Consider the following 20119-nt stretch of genomic DNA (forward strand, 5'->3'; position numbering starts at 1 on the left):
ATTTTTCAGCATATTTCATGTGATTTTCATATATTTTAGGTTCTAATAATGCGTGTGCAGTTCACGAATGGAATGGGACGTTTAAAAATGAACCGGTTCGGTTCAAAATGACTTCTGTTTGTGGTCATGTGATGAGCTTGGATTTTACTGGGAAATATAATAATTGGGATAAAGTGGATCCCGTGGAACTATTTAACTGCCCTACGGAGAAGAAAGAGGCCATGCCTCGACTGAGAATACCTGCGTTCTTAGGACAAGAGGCTAGAGGCTGTGATTATCTGGTTCTATGGCTTGATTGTGACAAAGAGGGAGAGAATATCTGTTTTGAGGTAGGCAATAAATATTTTGAAAAAAAAAAAACACAACTATACACGTAAGTGCCTTTTTGAAAAATCATATTAAGATGTGATTTTTAAAAAGCATTGGGTTAGTAAAGCAATTTTCGATCCAGGTAAAAATTTGTGGTCTATATTTTTATCTAGGATATAAATCAAAGTTTTGTTCAAGAAAAGAATGTGATTATTGAAAGAGGTGTTTACTTGGGTTTTTTTCTAAAGGTCATAATAAATGAATTCTGCATTTAGTGTATATTGTACTAATGCTGGCTTAGTGCTAAAAGAGACCTTATGTGTTAATAAACTTTAACTAAAACATATGTGTATAGATAACATAAATAAAAACCTACTTTTCAGGTTATGAACTGTGTACTGCCATATATGAAAGGCGATGTGTATTCTCCTACTGTGACATTTCGAGCTAAGTTCTCAGCAATCACAGACAAAGACATTAAGGCTGCTATGCTGAACCTTATCAGGCCTAATGAGAATGAGTCTAGGAGTGTGGACGCAAGGCAGGAACTTGACTTACGTATAGGTTGTGCCTTTACAAGGTTTCAAACTAAATACTTCCAAGGTAAATAGGTCTACATATATACTTTATTTTATTTTATTTGGGTAGCTTACAGCCTTATACACATAAACTCGAGCCCGTAATTCCTAACGGAGATCATCCTGTATATAATTTAGGACTCAGATCACTTAAAATCTAAAAGTCGTAAGACCGAATGCCCTTTTAAAAACAAAACCCCAATAACTATTGTTTATGGAAATCTTGGCCACAATCATGGCCTTAGGAGGTTAAATATTAAGAAATATGCATAATCTATTTAAAAAATAATATCAGAATGTTATACCATTTTCTATGGCTATCTTAAGATTATACAAACAATAAAAAAAATAACGAATACATTCCAGGAAGATATGGTGACCTTGATGCATCTCTAATATCCTACGGTCCTTGCCAGACACCTACCCTTGGCTTCTGTGTGCAACGTCACGATGAGATCCAGACATTCAAACCAGAGACTTATTGGGTCCTTAGAGTAACTGCTTCTACGTCCGAAGGCAGGGAATTACCGTTGGAATGGAAACGAGTCAGATGCTTTGAAAAGGATATTGCGAATATGTTCTTAGCAGGCATCAAGGAGATTAAGGAGGCAGTGTAAGTATGTTTTTGTGTCATGCATATAGTAGGCATATGCATATAATGATTTCTTTGTGTTTTTTAGCTTCAAAAACATTACATTTTACTGGCCAAGTATTTGGCCAATCAAATAGTATTTTCTTCTAAGTAGTAGGGGTAAGTAGGAAGTTAAATCAACCAGGTGTTACTAGGCGTCCCGATTTTAGGACCCATTCCTTTCAAAATCAAATCAAATATTGCACAGAAATAAATTGCCAACCCTACCCTAGTCTTACCAACCCTATTTGGCTGCATGGTAGTGCTATCGCGCGCGGCGCTATAACGCAATATCGCGCGCGCTGTTTATCGCACGATAGCGTCACCCGTGCAGACCCCACTAATATCAGAGTTAATATTGAACTTCTCATCATCAATAACTTTAAAACCACACTCATGTCGGTGTAGCAATCCCCATTCTTGTCTTTCCAAGGGTCTTTAACTTCTTTATAAGACCCCTTTCAGAGGCCTTCTTTTTTGTCTTTTTCTGTTTAATTCACAGAAGCCCTTTACCTTTATTTTGTGAAGAAACCTTTTGATAGAATGATAACTATTATGTCCACAGGGTTGTGAACATTCAAGCTAAGGAGAAAGTAAAGCCACGGCCCACAGCTTTGAACACTGTGGAGCTGATGAGAGTAGCCAGTGCTGGGCTCGGCATGGGGCCTCACCATGCCATGCAGGTTGGTATAAGTCTTATGTTCTTGTAGGTTGTGAAGTCAATGACCCGTCGGACTGTCCCTGAGGTCGCGTCACGGGTTTACTGTCGCGAATTATACCGCACGATTAACAGATTTTTTTAAAAAAATTATGAGGCTTCAACACCTTGTGTCATGCTAGCCTCATGTGGTATGGTGCTTTCGACCAATAGACGCAGCGAATGCTATCTACCGATCAAAGCTTGATATAAATGCATCTTCCTTTCCTTCTTTAATATAGCGACAAGCGCGATAGCAAACCCGTGTCGCGGATCCTGGTGTCTGGGTTATTATTGATGAGGCCCCTGATATCATTACTCATATACATAACATAAGCTCACGACTATATCCCAATTGGGGTAGTCAGAGGTACATTCATCAGAAGATGAACTAAGCACCCACGCCTCATTGAGCTTTCCCGGGTCGGCCGGGTGAGCCGTATTGCGTTCATAGTCATGTAATTATTTAATTAGGAAGTATCTGCCTCCGTGGTCCAGTGGTTGAGCGTTGTGCTTACGATCCGGAGGTCCCGGGTTCGAATCCCAGTGGGGACAAATCACAAAAATAGTTTGGTTAGGACATTACAGGCTGATCACCTGATTGTCCAAAAAGTAATATTATGATCCGTGCGTATTGTATTAATGTGTATTACTTACTGATGTAAGTTAGTAGTCGTTACATGAGTCATGTCAGGGGCCTATGGCGGCTCAGTAATAACCCTGACACCAGGGTTGGGGGGGTTGGTAATCCACCTCACAATCCACAGGATAGAAGAAGATTATGAAGTAGTAGCATGGACAGTCTAATTCCAAGTTTGTATTAAAAAAAGGCGAGTCTCGATCTGCAGTTATTATAATTTCGTTTCAGATAGCAGAGCGACTGTATACTCAAGGTTACATTTCATACCCTCGTACCGAAACAACCAGTTATCCAGAGAATTACGATTTGATGTGAGTACTTTCTTGAAAATTCTATAGATTTTTAGCTGTTCAAGCTGAAGGGTCAGGTCAATACTCAATTATTTATTGCATTCCATACCAACCAACCCTGACACCAGGGTTGATGAGGTTGGTATTTCATCTAAGAAAGCAATATTGCAATTTGACATTTGCGCATATAAAAGTAAGTGTGCAATGGAAACAAATGTCAAATGGCAATATTGCTTTCTAAGATGAATTGCTTCGATGTGGCCATTTAACAACACCAGGGGGTGTTCGTTTTTACAGAAGCGACTGCTTGTCCGATCTTTTAACTTGTAAAGGGAAATCCAAGCCAGTCCAACATAGAACTCATTTGTCGGGTATATATGTGGGTTTCCTCACGATGTTGTCCTTTAACCGCATCTTCTTCTATAGTGTGGGCTGTGAGGTGGATTACCAACCTAATCAACCCTGGTGTCAGGGTTATTACTGAGCCGCCAAAGGGACCTGCTTGCCTGCCTGCTTTCTAAGATGAATTGCTTCGATGTGGCCATTTTAACCCCCCTTATGTATGTATGTCTTCTATTAATTTGTTCACAGCGGCACGCTGCGCCAACAGCAGAACTCGTCCAAGTGGGGCGCGGACGTGCGCGCGCTCATCGCCAACGGCATCAACAAGCCGAAGAAAGGCCACGACGCTGGCGACCACCCGCCCATCACGCCCATGAGGCCCGCGAGTAAGGAGCACGTACAACTTTCTCCCTGCTTTTTTTGACGTGACTTATTGTAGACTTGCCGCAGATGGTATTAACTACTGGACAAATGGAGAGCGCTGAAGGCTCTCACCCGGTACAACGTTTAAGACAACAGGCCTGAGGGTGCCCAGTTGGGCGCGAACCTCGGCTCAGGGCGTCGTCTGAGAGGAAAAATATTTGAAAGAATTAATCGACTCTAGTGGGTCGATAGCAATAAGCGCTGATTGAGGGAAATCGTCGACCACGCCGGCGGGGTCGGTATCGGGTCCTGAAGTGTTTGGTGTCGCGAGCTGATTGGCCGCTTCTATGGCTAGAGTAATCGGGTCGTCGGGATCGTATATTCTCCCTGCGTAAAATAGAACATGAACGAATCTCACGACTATATCTCAATCGGGGTTGTCGGCGCGAAAGACAATAAAAACTAGAAGCTCAAATGTTCGCCGCAGCACTGTTGAGGACTACAGTGACTACTCTTGACTTAATGTAGATTTCCCCCAGATGGCCGGTCAAAAACTCATCATCATCATCAGCCCATTAACGTCTCCACTGCTGGGGCACGGGCCTTCCCTATGGATGGATAGAGATCGGGCCTTAAACCATCACGCGGGCCCAGTGCGGATTGATGGTTATTAACGACTGCTAATGCAGCCGGGTCCAACGGCTTAACGTGCCTTCCGAAGCACGGAGGAGCTCGAGATAATAATAAAAAATAAAAAAAATTGTGGTCACCCATCCTATGACCGGCCTTTGCGAATGTTGCTTACTTCAACAATCGCAGTCCGAGCGCGTTTACCGCTGCGCCACCGAGCTCCCCCGAGAGGGCAAAAACTACTCTTAATCAAAAATAGAATGAATATTAGATAAAGCTACTAACGAATAAGCTTACGAGTACTAACTAACTGTATCAAAAATGAGGTATGTGACGTATCATTTGGTCACAGTCTAAAAAACCTTTTGTTGGATATGGAGCTGTATTCTGTTGACGATTTTATGAAAAAAATGACATTGTATTGTATTTTACTGTAATTACTTGAATGTAATTTTATTTTATACATAATTAATTTATTACTCTTATTAGCCATGACATTGTTATTAATTTATTATATTTTGACATTTTGATTTAATTTATTATCTTCTTTGTTGACATTGGTGCTAATTCCTGTAAATACCATCTAATTTTATTTTAAGTTATATCTGTCATTTTCTTATCCGCCGAAAAGGAAAGGGACGGGTAATCGACAAGCATAAAACTTATGGAACACACGTCAATTTTAAGCACAAATCTAAACCAACCGTCTAAAAATTTTACATCCGTCAATAACCCGACACAGTTAAGTAGACAGCACGTCAAACGGATTGCATACCAGGGACGTGCCTTTTGATTCGCCCGGGTTATTCATTCATTTACTCATTCTTCCTAAAATTAAGAGCTGTGAATCATCCGTCCCTTTCCTTTTCGACGGATATGAAAATGACGGATATAACTTAAAATAAAATTAGGCGGTGTCTGCAGGAATCGGGGCCAATGTTTTGTTATAATTTTCGACGATCATATTTATGTTGTTACCGTTTTATATTGTGTCTAAAAAGTGTTTCTTGATTATTTTTTCTTCCAGCGGAGTCGGAGCTGGAAGGCGACATGTGGCGTATATACGATTACGTGACGCGTCACTTCATAGCGACACTATCCCGGGACTGCAAGTACCTGAGCACCACCATCACCTTCCAGATCGGCACCGAGACGTTCTACTACACCGGAAACACGCTCGCCGACGCCGGGTACACCGAGATCATGCATTGGCAGGTATATATTCTCTTCACCACCTTTAACAACGTTAGAAAGAAGCAGCTACATTGTATGAGAATGTAAAATTTTCCTTCAAATCTGTCTGTATTGCAATATTTGAGGTCTAATTACTTAGTTTTTTGCCCGTATTAAGGGTACTTTTTTTGGATGTTTCTAAAAGCCTATTAAATGGAGCAGTTTTTAGAAATACTTTCAGGGTCCATGACAATCTCATGTGTTTATTATTCTTCGGCGAAGTTTTAACAACTGTAACAATTTTGGTCGAATTCTCACTTTGACTTCCGATAACTTTTTTTTTATACTTGATTTGACTTTGATTTATCTTTGATTTAGGGGTACACAGCCTTAGGCATAGTTGTGAAGTAAAATAAAATAATTATTAAGAAAGGGGTAGCGACAAATGATTATTTCTGAAGTAAGGTAGAAAATCTAGAAAAAGGTACAAAATGGGTCATATCTCCTAAACCGTAAATAATTGCTGAACATACATGGTTCTTTCTGGGTGTTTCTGGTAGCTAATGAGTCCCTCTATCTATTTTTTCATTTTGAACGTGATCTTCTGGGCCACCCTGTATATTATTTTTATTATTGCTGGTATATATTATGTACCTATATGTCATACACGCGCTTAGGCTCACGCAAACGTATGTGTGTACAGTCATGAGCAATATCACGTACCCACTTTAGAACCCTGTCGCACTATCATATTTGACATTTACTGAGGCTTACGGTTTCATTTGTCAAAAAAGTTAGTGTGACAAGGTCGAATCGAACTAGTGAGAACAAAGGCGTAGGTGTGGGTCCCTATTCGAACTCAGCCACCATATCACTGCGGCCTACTGAAGTAAGAGAACTTAGTTACCTAATTTTTTTAGTGCACAAAACATAAACACGGCGGCTTTATTGGTCGTTTTTTGTTCTTTCTTTTACTGCTTGTAAGGCCAAGATGTATTTTTTAACTATATTATTATTAGAGATGTGCCGACTAGTCGGGAAAGTCGACTATTTGGCCACATTTATAACCGGCGATTCGTCGGCACAAATGCCGACTAGTCGGCCCATACTATTTTTATATTGTATCTGATACACTTTTAACCACAGAACCTAATTGAGGTACCAGCTATGGATGCTTGTACTTGATATGATTCGTCATACTTGTAGTGTTAGCCTTTTTTCCGGTCCCTCCACGGGAAATAACAGCTTGGCACTGATTACATTTCACTTTGCTGAAATCGTCTAATTCGTCAAAAAATGTTCATTACATGTGACTTTTTCTTCGACATATTTAACGTTTAACAGCGTCAAGTAGGTACTTTTTAAATAATAAAAAGTTAAAAACTTAGCCGAAAGCAATGATTGGCAAGGCCGACTAGTCGGAATTTTACAATCGACTAGTCGGCTAGTCGGCCAAAGTCATAGTCGGCCGATCTCTAATCTCTAATCTAAAATTAGTATATTTTGACTGTATGTTTCAGGCGTTCGGTAAAGACGAGTTCGTGCCAGTCCTGAACGTGGACGACGTGTTGAAGGCGCACGACCACCGCCTGGTGGAGTGCCAGACCTCGCCGCCCGACTACCTCACTGAGTCAGAGGTAACCATTACCTTTACAATAACAATAACTATTCTTCCGCAGCTTCTTTTCCCCTGCTACTCAGGTCGTGAGAAGCTGCAGTTGTTTTACGCGGATGACACTTTCTTTATTTAAAAAAAATACGATTCGAAGTGTAACTATGTTACCCACTGAATAAAGATATTTTTGCATTTGAATAAAGTATACTGTTTGAGGTATACGCGGTTACCATAATTGAAACAAATAATAACCGGGTTATTATTCTTAACAATGTTACTACTCGCCGCTGAGCTCGTGATAATCATTTGTGATGCGAACATGAATTCCACATTCTCTCCTTGTTCTTCCCGCACTTTATACATATACCCTACGGTCTCATACCAGAATAGTAGACTCTTTTCTCGAATAATGTCGGGTGGAACTTTCTAGCAAGGAAAAACAGGGACGCTGCTATGCGTCCGAAAAGAATGCCGCTAAAAGAAAGAATTTACGGTGACATTCCAGAAGTATCTCTATTCCGGTAGCAAAGGTCGTGTTAACAGACTGGTTATTCACCCTGGACTAAACCACTACTGAAGACCTCGTAAAATAAATTTCCTCAATTTATACCTATGCTACAGTTTATTATGTAATGCTTATTTTTGTTTTAATATTTTATTTTGTAAGTTATATTTAATTGTAAGTAATATTAAGGTTAGTTTTTAATAAAAAAGATTCAGGCACTGCCTAGTTTGGGGACCCCTGTACAACTCCTGTAATTTACCTATTTAGAATATAAGCACATTTTTAGTTTTAAGTAAACATATTTGTATTTCTCTTATTTTGTGCATAAAGTTATTATTATTTGTATGTCGTTTCCATATCTCCGGGGCCGAAGCCTTATTATTATTATGTTATGTTGTAGGTGATCACGCTAATGGAGAAGCACGGCATTGGTACGGACGCGTCGATCCCTGTGCACATCAACAACATTTGCCAGCGCAACTACGTGACCGTGGGCAGCGGGCGGCGGCTCGTGCCCACCAACCTGGGCATCGTGCTCGTGCACGGATACCAGAAGGTAACTATTTTACACTGCTTCGATGGAGTAGGTAGAAGAAAGATAGAACGACGCCCTGAGCCGAGGTTCGCGCCCAACTGGGCACCCTCAGGCCTGTCTTAAACGTTGTACCGAGTGAGAGCCTTCAGCGCTCCCAATTTGTCCGGCCAAGTAGTTAATGCCACCTGCGGCAAATCTATAAAAAAAAAGAAAAGATGGAGCAAGATCTTCTTCTATCGTGTGGGTTGTGAGGTGAATTGCCATCCTCATGAACCCTGGTGTCAGGGTTATTATTGAGCCGCCAAAGGCCCCTGATATGGCTCATGTAACGACTACTTACTTACCTCAGTAAGTAGTAACCGGGACCAACGGTTTAACGTGCCTTCCGAAGGATGATCTTACTTTTTTGGACAATCAGGTGATCAACCAGTAATGTCCTAACCAAACTAGGGATCAGAAAGTGATTTTTGTAATATGTCCCCACCGGGAATCAAACCTGGGACTTCTGGATCGTGAGCCCATCGCTCAACCACTGGACCACGGAGGCCGTTATAGAGTAAGATGATTCGGAAGGCAATTCTTCTCGTAATTCTGGATTAAAATTCTTTAACATAAATAAGTTAAATAGAAAACATTATATAACATATCATAACCAGCCTATATGCGTCCCACTGCTTGGCACAGGCCTCCCCTCAATCAACCGAAGGGGGTATGGAGCATACTCCACCACGCTGCTCCAATGAAATAGATTTGCCGCAGATGGCATTAACTACTTGGTCGGACAAATGGGGAGCGCTGAAGGCTCTCACCCGGTACAACGTTTAAGACAACAGTCCTGAGGGTGCCCAGTTGGGCGCGAACCTCGGCTCAGGGCGTCGTCTGAGAGGAAAAATATTTGAAAGAATTAATCGACCCTAGTGGGTCGATAGCGATAAGCGCTGAATTTTTAATAGAAAATAGGTAAAGTTTTCATCAGTTTTACACCTGTCTTTATTGTCTTGAACTTAGTACACAAGCCAATTGTTTCTATCCAGATCGACCCAGAACTAGTCCTGCCAACCATGCGTTCAGCGGTAGAGGAGCAACTGAACCTTATAGCAGTCGGCCGGGCAGATTTCCACGCGGTGCTAACTCATACTTCGGAGATATTCCGTCGAAAGTTCCAGTACTTCGTGCGCTCCATAGAGGCCATGGATCAGCTGTTCGAAGTGAGCTTCTCGTCGCTCAAGGCGAGCGGGAAAGCGCTGTCGCGGTGCGGCAAGTGTCGTCGCTATATGAGGTATATTCAGGTGAGTGAAAAAAAAAAACATAACATAAATAATAACAAGAAAAGTCAGACATCAGGACGTGCTAATAGTTACCCCGACAACAGCCGCCTATCGCGGTCTTTCCAGACTAAGCTCCTCAAGAACTATACAGATGGCGCTGTACAGATTTTCCTTCACGAACAAAAACTTTACAGCGCCATCTGCAAGACATATAGGTAGCAACATAATTCTATACATAATGTGATCAAGATGTCAAGAACACGTATTTTTATAAACGACCTCCGTGGTCCAGTGATTGAGCGTTGGCCTCACGATCCGGAGATCCCGGGTTCGAATCCCGGTGGAGACATACCACAAATATCACTGTGATCTCTAGTTTGGTTAGGATATTACAGGCTGATCACCTGATTATCCAAAAAGTAAGATGATCCGTGCTTCGGATGGCACGTTAAGCCGTTGGTCCCGGTTACTACTTACTGATGTAAGTAAGTAGTCGTTACATGAGCCACGTCAGGGGCCTTTGGCGGCTCAATAATAACCCTGACGCCAGGATTGATGAGGTTGGTACTTCGCCTCACAACCCACACGATAGAATAATTTATTTTTATATTAATATGCCATTACATTGTATTTTGGAATAATTATGTACCCGAGTAATGGGGAACTAGGTAATTATGACGTTAAAACTGAAAAACGCCATCTATATTGTTTTTGGTGATCGTAGCCTGGAAAATCCCTCGTTAGTGTCGCGCGAGGCGTGGTTGCCATGGAGACCCTCATTGTGTTATTGCGGGCGTTTATGTGGGCGATAACGTATTAAGCAATGTGCATACAAATATTTCATGCACTACCTGAGTACATAAAACAGCTACCTTTCATACAATTTAAAAAGAAACTACAAAATTGGCTGCTCGAAAATATAAATAATAAAAAAGTTAATTCAGGTAAAATCTACGACACACATATACATTTACAACATGAAAATATACACACATTAATATTTAGTTGGAAAACATAAAGGTATATATATGGGTGCCGCAGTTCACCAAAAAAGGCCAGGGTTCAGTGAAAATTTACCCAGAGGGCAACACTGATTTCCAACCCACGCCGATCGGTTAAACGCGAGTACCCGCACAATAAATTCTAAAAAATAAATAAAGAGTACAAAAAAAAAAAAACGACTTAGTGTTACACATGGAAAGAAGAAACAAAACAATAAAAGAAGAAATATTGCACTAAAAGAAGGATCTATAAGTGAGTAGTGAAAACAGTGTGTAGCTATGGTGCATGTGATGTGAGTGCGATAATTAAATAAACGTCATAATATACATATAATATTTCATAACCATAATAGACAAAACGAAACGAAAACGGACATCAATATGTTTTAGTGCAAAAAATAAGACTTAGTAACACATAATTTATTTATTTATTTTATATTTGGGAGACCAACAGCTCTTAACAACTATAGCAAAAAGAAAATCATACTTAAAAACTAAGCCAATAACAGGTAATTATAATAGAAGTATTAATTAAAAGTATTAGAAATATGGAATTCTATAGTCTCTGCTTACCCCGGTGGGAAATAGGCGTGAGTTTATGTATGTATGTATGTATGTATTAGAAATATTTTTTGCATTATAGATTTTAAGCTAAATAGGTTAAAAGAGACTTTAGTTAATAACCTAACATCTGAAAAAACTACTTAATGCGAGTAAAAAAAAATTAATTTGAATTAGGCCAAGCCGGCGGCGCGGCTCCACTGCTCGCACTGCGACGACACATACGGCCTGCCGCAGCACGGCACGGTGCGCATCTACCGCGAGCTCAAGTGCCCGCTGGACGACTTCGAGCTGCTCTCCTGGTCCTCCGGCAACAAGGGGAAGAGCTTCCCGCTCTGCCCGTACTGCTTCAACCATCCGCCGTTCAGGTGAGCTACTAATACATTAACGGCCTCCGTGGACCAGTGGTTGAGCGTTGGGCTCACGATCCGGAGGTCCCGGGTTCTAATCCCGGTGGGGACATATCACGAAAATCACTTTGTGATCCCTAGTTTGGTTAGCCCATTACAGTCTGATTACCTGATTGTCCGAAAGAAAGATGATCCGTGCTTCGGAAGGCACGTTAAGCCGTTGGTCCCGGCTGCATTAGCAGTCGTTAATAACCATCAATCCGCACTGGGCCCGCGTGATGGTTTAAGGCCCGATCTCCCTATCCATCCATAGGGAAGGCCCGTGCCCCAGCAGTGGGGACGTTAATGGGCTGGTGATGATGATGATATTTGTATTTCTAGGGACATGAAGAAAGGCTTCGGGTGCAACTCATGCACGCACCCCACGTGCCCGTACGGCGTCAACTCCACCGGCGTGTCGGGATGTGTGGAGTGCGAGGCGGGCGTGCTGGTGCTCGACCCCTCCGCGCCCAAGTGGAAGCTGGCCTGCAACAGGTATTTACCACATAACATATAGAACATAGATTATAGCACTAGCACATAACACACACTAGATAACACACAGCACATGGCATTCAGTTCATAGCACATAGCATACAGCACACAGCACACTTCACATAGCGCATAGCGCATATCCCACAGCACATAGCACACTGCATATTATGGCACTCAGTTCACAGCAAGTAGCATACAGCACATAGCACACAGAACGTAGCATAAAGCACATACAACATTTAATACTCAGCACATCGTACATAGCACACAACACATAGTACATAGCACAAACCACACAGAACTGCACACGGCATACGGCACACTGCACTGGACACTGCACTGATCATGTTAGCCAATGCGAGATCGGTAAGGCCTCCTAAAAGTTCTATACAGATATAGATAGTAGTTCTATATTATAGATAGTTCTATATAGAGATATAGTCAGTGGTTGATGGTCCTGTGCCACTTTCGTATCGCCTGGCTCTTTTTTCTTTTTTCATTGATCTTGCTGGCGCTGTTTTCTCGATATATGTTATAATTAGGTATCGTTGTCAGGTGCGACGTGATCATAAACATATTCGAGGACGCGACCCGCGTGTCGGTGTGCGAGCAGCAGTGCGAGGCGTGCGGCGCGCAGCTGGTGGCCGTGGAGTACCGCGCCGAGCGCACGCGCCTGCCCGCCGCGCTCACGGAGATGACCGCCTGCCTCTACTGCGAGCCCGCCTTCTCCGCGCTGGTAATAAATACTTCGCAATTGAAATTTAAAATTTGACATATTTTAAAATTCGAAATTCGATAATCGAAATTTGAAATTCGACATTCGACAACCGAAATTTAAAATTTAGAATAGTGTATGTAAATGTGATTGTCCCGCCGCGCAGGTGGAGAAGCACCGCGCCGTGGCGTCCCGCGCGCCCGCCCCGCGCGGCCGCGGCGGGCGCGCGCGCTCCACCAAGCACCGCGCCAAGCAGCCCAAGGACAAGATGGCGCAGCTCGCCGCGTACTTCGTATAAACTATACCTTTCATAGCATTATGACATGAAATTTTTCCTTCGGTCCATTTATGGGACAGACTAACTGCTGCTTAGTCATCAGTAACTGTGACATGATGTCAGCTGTAGGCAAATGGGGTCAAATTTAGTTTTGGTTACTTTGGCCGTAGGACAGGCAAAGGAAAGTTAACCCATACAGCCAAGTCATATGGTAAAAAAATTAGGTCTAAACTAATAGTTTTGACGGTTCTCCCACTCATCAAGTATCGCATTAATCAATAACAACGTTAGAGGAGGCAACCGGACACAAATCCTGGAAATTATGAGATATCAATTATCTATGATCCAAACATAAATTCAAACTCATAAATGCGTATACAGAGCTCGAGCCGGGGTTCGAACCCGTACCACTGCGATGTAAGTCACGTGTTCCCCGAACAGGGCTGTCACAGATTCTACAGACTACACAAACTATTAATAATTAATCGGTTTAGTATCTGTAATCTGAAGAAATATAATAACAAATGATCTGATTCTAATATTTGCGTCCATCATCATCATCAATTTAAGAGCCACGCTCTTGTCGGTGCAAATTATCCATGCTACTTTTTTAGGGAAAAATAGGGCAGTGGTTTCCCTCTTGCCTTCCGCCCCGCAGTACTCTGTCTGACGCAAGTGGGATGGCGCCCAGAGTAGTCTATTACAAATCCATACTAGGACTCCTGTCCTCCGCTTCTGAATAGTACTGACAGTTACTGCCGCCCTCTGTCAGCATTACGTTTTTAATAATTTGCATAATTTATACATTAGTTAATCATTAACGTTATTTCATGAATTAACCGTGTCAATACAAAGCCACCAACTAAATATTTATTATCTAAGTGTGTATTAAAATTGTAAGTGTAACTTTTATATTTATGTGTACTGTAAGTATTATAAATAAATCTATTTAGAACTATTCGGGATTTGATTTGATTTTCGAACTAGGAACGTCTTCGATCGCCTTTCTCATTATCAATTCAAAATATACTCAAAAACTGTGCTTTTACAAATTCACATATACGTAAGCAATTTAAATTTTGTGGTTTGCTCGTAAGACACAGAGGCTTACTCCGGTGGGAAATAGGCATGTTTACGTAAGCACATGTCGGTACATTTTACATACAAACATAAGCTCACGACTATGTCCCAATTAGGGTAGTCAGAGTTACATTCATCTCAGATGAATTCAAATTCAAAAATATCTTTATTCAGTAGGTAACATAGTTACACTTTGAATCGTCAATTTTTACACAACGAACGTCTCATCCGCCTTAAATTACAGCTTCTCACAACCTGTATAGCCGGGGAAAAGAACTACGTACCCACACCTCACCGAGCTTTCTGTTAGGCTAGCGTGATAGGTGGTGAGCCGTATCGTCGTTTATAACGGTCGAGCCAACTGTTTTGAATTGCACTTAACGTAGCTTGGAAAGTAATTGGATACAAATAAAACAAATAGAATATTGAAGTCTTCATTTTATTGTGAAGGTTGTCACCTAGTATAATGTATAGGTACAGTAGGACACAAGCTTAACATATTACTGTATTTTCATTACAATATTACATTCGCATTCGTAATATTCAGTGACTCGTAAAAACTGGTACTTATTAGTAGCTGCTACTGACTGTAAGTGATATGAGGGAGTCAGCATGATATATTATCAACTTGTATATCGACAATAATGTGTTCCATTTGGAAATTATAACTAGGCTAACGTCCATCATTTGTCCGGGTAAGTAGCAAAATACATATTTTGAAAAAAAAAAAAAAGACGTGTTATTTCTTTTACAATTCAAAAACTAGTCGCTACAAAATTCCAAGGAATAAAATAATTTCAAATAGAGAACGATCGAGTACAATCGGCCTTATTGTTAAACGGAAACTCCTTTCAGGGAACCTTATCAAAGTAGTAGTGGTAAAAAAGTAAAATAATGTCGGAAATGATTTCCAAATGGAACACTACATATTAAATAGTGCACTGTGATTTTAGCATGAAATTGATAAAAACAAAGACCTATGAATTACTTCGTTCTATTTGATATAATATACTCCTGATAACTTAGCTAGCTTGCGTTGTTTCACAGTCGACAGCCAATCGAAACACTCGATTATCATTATCAAACTATCAAACGGCTGGTAAAATTAATATCACATAGTAAAAATAAACTGATGTAAAATTTTGATGCTCTGCAAAATATCAAGAAATATTGTATCGGCAATGTTTACTCTTGTATTCCTGAAGGGGTATGCTGAGGTGCATTGTATGTACACACCCATAAAAATAAAGATAAATTATAAAATTAATTTTATGAGTTGTTTTTATACTCTAGAGAAATTATAGACGGGAGTCTGTTGCCAAGCGCACGCGTTTCCCTCTGTCAAAAGTACAAGAACAATCGTTCGTTTTGTTATTTGTGACGGTTTTGTTTTAGTATGCTTTTATAGAGACGTAGATTTTTTAAGAGTGTGCGGCAGTGAGTAGATGTGTGCTGTACGTGTATACCTCACCTCCCCCAAAGAGTATCAGAAAAACATACATACATAAACTCACGCCCGTAATCCCTAATGGGGTGGGCAGAGCCACAAGTAATCAAAGACAAGTTGCAGCCACTGTTGATACGAATTCCAAAGATGGATATGATGAACCTTATGGTGATAAGGGATCAGCCTATCGCCCATAACATTAGTCCATCATGTTAGAGGACACAATCCCTCTGTCGGTTTTTACGACATGCCCGGGAAGAGAAGCAGCTGAACGTGTTCTATGTTTTTTATATGCTCCCAGAACAGCATAGAAGCAGAAAATTTTTTGTGTAAAGCTAGCCTATAGATACGTAACTCACGAATATAATTTCTCTGAGCTTTTATATAACAATCAAAAGAAAAGAAGCAAAATATGTTATGTTACTGTCATAGTTACAGACTTGTTACGTTACAGTCATAGTTACAGATTTGTTATGTTACTGTCATAGTTACAGACTTGTTATATTACTGTCATAGTTACAATATTGTTATTTGTATTTAAAGTTACAAACTATGACAGAAAGAATATCATGCTTTATAAAGTACTGTGTGACGTAAGCAAACCATTCCTTAATAAGGTTTATGTTCGATATGATAATAGGTACTATTACTACTGTAGCAATTTCTTGATATTTCGCACAATAAAAAGAGCGAATAATTCAAAACCAGTGATAGATTAGGACATACCTTGACTTTCGGTTCCGTGCCGATTTTTATAGTAAGTATATATCACAGATTAAGCCAATATGAAATGGTTTTAACTTATTTATAGGTAAACATCATTCAGGCCTGTTTTAAAACAAATAATATGCCAATAATATACATAAGGTACACAATGGTCCTGATTCCGTCACACCATCTAATTTTATTTTAAGTTATACCTGTCATTTTCTTATTCGCCGAAAAGCAAAGGGACGGGTGATCGACAGGCATACAATTTATGGAACACACGTCAATTTTAGGCAGAAATTAAAAAAAAAAAAACACCGAAAGTTGCGTATCAGCGGGATGCCTATTTAATTCGCCCGGGTTGTTCATTCATTCACTCATTCATTTTAAAATTTAAGTTGTCAATAATACGTCCCTTTCCTTTTCGGCGGATAACAATATGACGGCTATAACTTAAAATAAAATTAGGAGGTGTGTGCAGGAATCGGGGCCAATTTGAAGGCCTGCTACTTGAAAAGATTTTAATTCCCGCACGGTGTCAATTTTGGTCACTTGGAGATTTATATACAATATAATATCTATATCTTCTACGTGCAGATTCACTTTGTAACGACTTGGCCTATGTGGCTAGGTCTATGTCAGTTGTGATAAAATCAATACATATTTGTGATCGCCATAGCTCCCAAACCACACAATTGTGCAATGGTTTGGTCGTTTGATGACCTCTATGATTCCTCCCTAGATCCGCCCATGCACACACTCCTTGCCAGTTATGCTGTTTTAATAACATAAACAGCCTGATACGTCTCGTCTATCAACTACAGTGGGTATGGAGCATACTCCACCACACTGCGTGACTGGTTAGATTTCAACCTTTCGTCTGCCGAGATACCAAACACAATAGACTTTACATTGTGGCTGGTTGAGATCTGCGTTCCGGCGTTCGAAAAGTTAATAATGATTTGATTCAATGCTGGAATGGGAGCGATTTATAGAACACGTACAGCTGCTTATGATAAAGATATTGTAGGTATCAGGCGAATAATTCCATCGTAATACAGAGCTATTTAATGTTTATCGTCTTTTTGTTTTTTTTTTTACACAACTGACATAGATATTGTCCAATACTGTCTACAGTAGACTTTCCCTTTGTGACGCGACACCCTGTAAGTAATAAGTTACCAAAAATTGTACTTATGCAATTTACAAAAAAAAAAAATCTATACTTAAGCACTGATATGCTTTAATAACTTCACAACTTCCAATAAAATCAATTTAACGCCCCCTGGGCAGAGTAATAAATATTCCAAATTAATTAAAAACTTTATATACAGGGTGTTAGTGGCACCGCACCGTCCCGAATACTGAGGGGGATGAATAGAATAGAATATAAATAGTTCATTGTAAAAGGACGCCGCATACAAAAACGAGACAATATTTGCCTTTATGTGCCAAGTTTGATGGCGAACTTTCATTTATTTTTTCGTGAAAACTTGGGTTCCGACATGAAAAAGGATCCTTTTGAATTTTTCACGAAAAATAAATATGAAAGTTTGCCACCCAACTTGACATTTTGATATTCACCCATAACATAATTTAAAATTTTCACAAAACAATTACAAAAAAAAAACGGATGTTTTAATGTTCGCGATTTTTTTTTAACTATTTTCAGTTCTATAATTTTGCGATTTTTTGGGGCAGAAGGCAAGAGGGAAACCACTGCCCTATTTTTCCCTAGAAAGTAACATGAAGAATGCTACACCGACAAGAGCGTGGCTCTTAAATTAGTGATGATGAATTTTGCGATGGAAAATTCCTCTTGATATTAACTCAGAATTATGAGCTGAATCATCCCCCTCAGTATTCGGTACTATGTCACTTACACCCCGCACAAGTACGTTAGGTAGCCGTACGGGTACAGGCGTTAGTGACACCGTAATGAAATCTGAGAGGGATGATTCAGAGCGTGATTCTGAGTAGAATTTGCCGTCGGAAAACTCATGAAAATGTTAGTGCGTTTTTAAAATTATTTTCAGTTCCATACTTTTGTGACGGAAAACTCCATTTGATATTAACTCAGAATCATCGTTGAATCATCCCTCAAAGTTTCGTTACGTTGTCACTAATACCCTTGTGTAATAGAAAAAAGTCTTAATTTTTAAATATTACCTATAAATGGAACGCGTTATATATTATGTGGAATGTTGCAGATCAGATATATTTGACTTAATTAATGTAATATGGTTTATTGGACAACTGATGTTGGTCCGTCGAGCAGGATAAGGTGTACCGTGAAAAAAAAAAGTCAGAAAAAAATAACCGCAATTGCAAATAAGAATTAGCTTTTTTAACATTTTTTATAAACGAACCATTTGCACAAATTTGGACTTGCACAGTGTAGTAAGAAGCTCGGCGCGGTATGGGTACTTAGTTCATCTTGTGATGGATGTACCTCTGACTACCCCAATTGGGATATAGTCGTGAGCTTATGTTTTATTTTTTAATGTAACGTGTTTCTTCAACTATTAGTTACACATGGTGTTCTTTTATATTTCTCTTTGAAAATGTGCAGCTGTAAAAAATGTTATTTGTATCGAATTTTCATTTGTGTGCAATAAAGTGTATGTTATGTTATGTTACGTTCAGTAATCCAATAAACCAAACCACAGTAAGCTTGCGGCTATGCACGGACTTATAATGAAGACTTACATATACAGATTAAATTATTATAACTGTTGTGCATTTTATATAATATTTTGTCCTATACGCTACTTCAGTATTACCTAGATGCATTATTTACGATACTAAAGACAGTGCGCGATCTACGCACAACTGTATATTTTAATATTTTTCCCTACTTTTATCTATGAGATTCGTTTACATAATAATTTATGTAAGAAAAATATTAAATTTACAGCAATGTCGATGATTCACTATGCTAATATATTAATTTTAATCTCACTGATTTTTTGATAACATAATTAACTTCTAATAGCTTTATATACTTATAGCGATTATTTACAATACCAAATACTTTCCAACTTTATTTTTTTTACCGCTGAAGCAGTGTTGCCATTGGGTTTTATTGTTAACCACAGTGTTGCCAATATGAGCAATACCAAAAACTAAATAATATAAAATAATTAATTATTTAATTAATTGAATTCGTTCAATACACAATGTAGGTACAATTATTAGACGATACAATTCGAAATTTAACTGAAGGTTGAATTATGATATTATATTATCTGTCTGTAAGTTAATGAAATAATCATTATGTGGAAATGTAGGAATATATTAATATTAGTTACTCTATAATAGGAGTATTAATATTACTTTATTGTTTTTATTCGGAGGACATTTGCCAAGTAAAGAAGTAAACCTAAAATAAATTCTTAGTCCTATAAAATAAGGTCATTTTTGGTATTGCACACATTGACTATTTTACTATTTTTTGTGATATAATATATTAGTCTATTTTAATAACGATGATATAGAATCAACTTATCTATTTACTCTAGAACTAATACTTAAATAAAATAATTTAAAATTCGTTAATTCCACTTAGATAAAAATCGATTACCAAATCAATTTCAAATAATTTTTGGTAAACAAATGTCAATATTAAAAAACTATCTATTCTAAAATTTACTTAATTAAATATACATGAAATATTAAAAATAGGGAATTAAATAATAACAATGAATTTATTAATTAAATATTCAGTTGTTAAAACGTTAAATAGTTTAATAATTATTTGAATGTCGAAAACGACAAAGTATTATTAATTGTTAATAATAAAGACTTTGCTGTATTAAGCGAAAATAAACTTTACAATGTATAAACTATTGAACGTTTTAGCATCTGCGA

General features: G+C 39.0%; 1 protein-coding gene across 1 annotated transcript; it reads left to right on the forward strand.

Moving 5' to 3' along the window:
* The first annotated feature begins 12 nt into the window (after positions 1-12).
* LOC126375465 (DNA topoisomerase 3-beta-1) lies at positions 13-13972 on the forward strand. Its single transcript, XM_050022399.1, has 14 exons — positions 13-329; positions 693-912; positions 1254-1500; positions 2084-2201; positions 3084-3166; positions 3737-3873; positions 5508-5695; positions 7174-7290; positions 8174-8329; positions 9343-9597; positions 11316-11506; positions 11870-12022; positions 12578-12758; positions 12904-13972. Exons 1-14 carry the CDS (start codon positions 108-110, stop codon positions 13033-13035), a joined length of 2400 nt encoding a protein of 799 aa, XP_049878356.1. The 5' UTR covers positions 13-107; the 3' UTR covers positions 13036-13972.
* Positions 13973-20119: the final 6147 nt, after the last annotated feature.

Source organism: Pectinophora gossypiella, chromosome 19 (assembly GCF_024362695.1).
Source record: "Pectinophora gossypiella chromosome 19, ilPecGoss1.1, whole genome shotgun sequence".
Lineage (NCBI taxonomy): Eukaryota > Metazoa > Arthropoda > Insecta > Lepidoptera > Gelechiidae > Pectinophora > Pectinophora gossypiella.

What these genes read in the sequence shown, in the direction of transcription:
- LOC126375465 (XM_050022399.1), top strand. Translation starts at nt 108, where the DNA reads ATGACTTCTGTTTGTGGTCATGTGATGAGCTTGGATTTTACTGGGAAA. An exon ending in GAGAGAATATCTGTTTTGAG is followed by an intron (nt 330 to 692) that starts GTAGGCAATAAA and finishes CCTACTTTTCAG; the next exon opens with GTTATGAACTGTGTACTGCC. An exon ending in GCTATATGAGGTATATTCAG is followed by an intron (nt 9,598 to 11,315) that starts GTGAGTGAAAAA and finishes AATTTGAATTAG; the next exon opens with GCCAAGCCGGCGGCGCGGCT.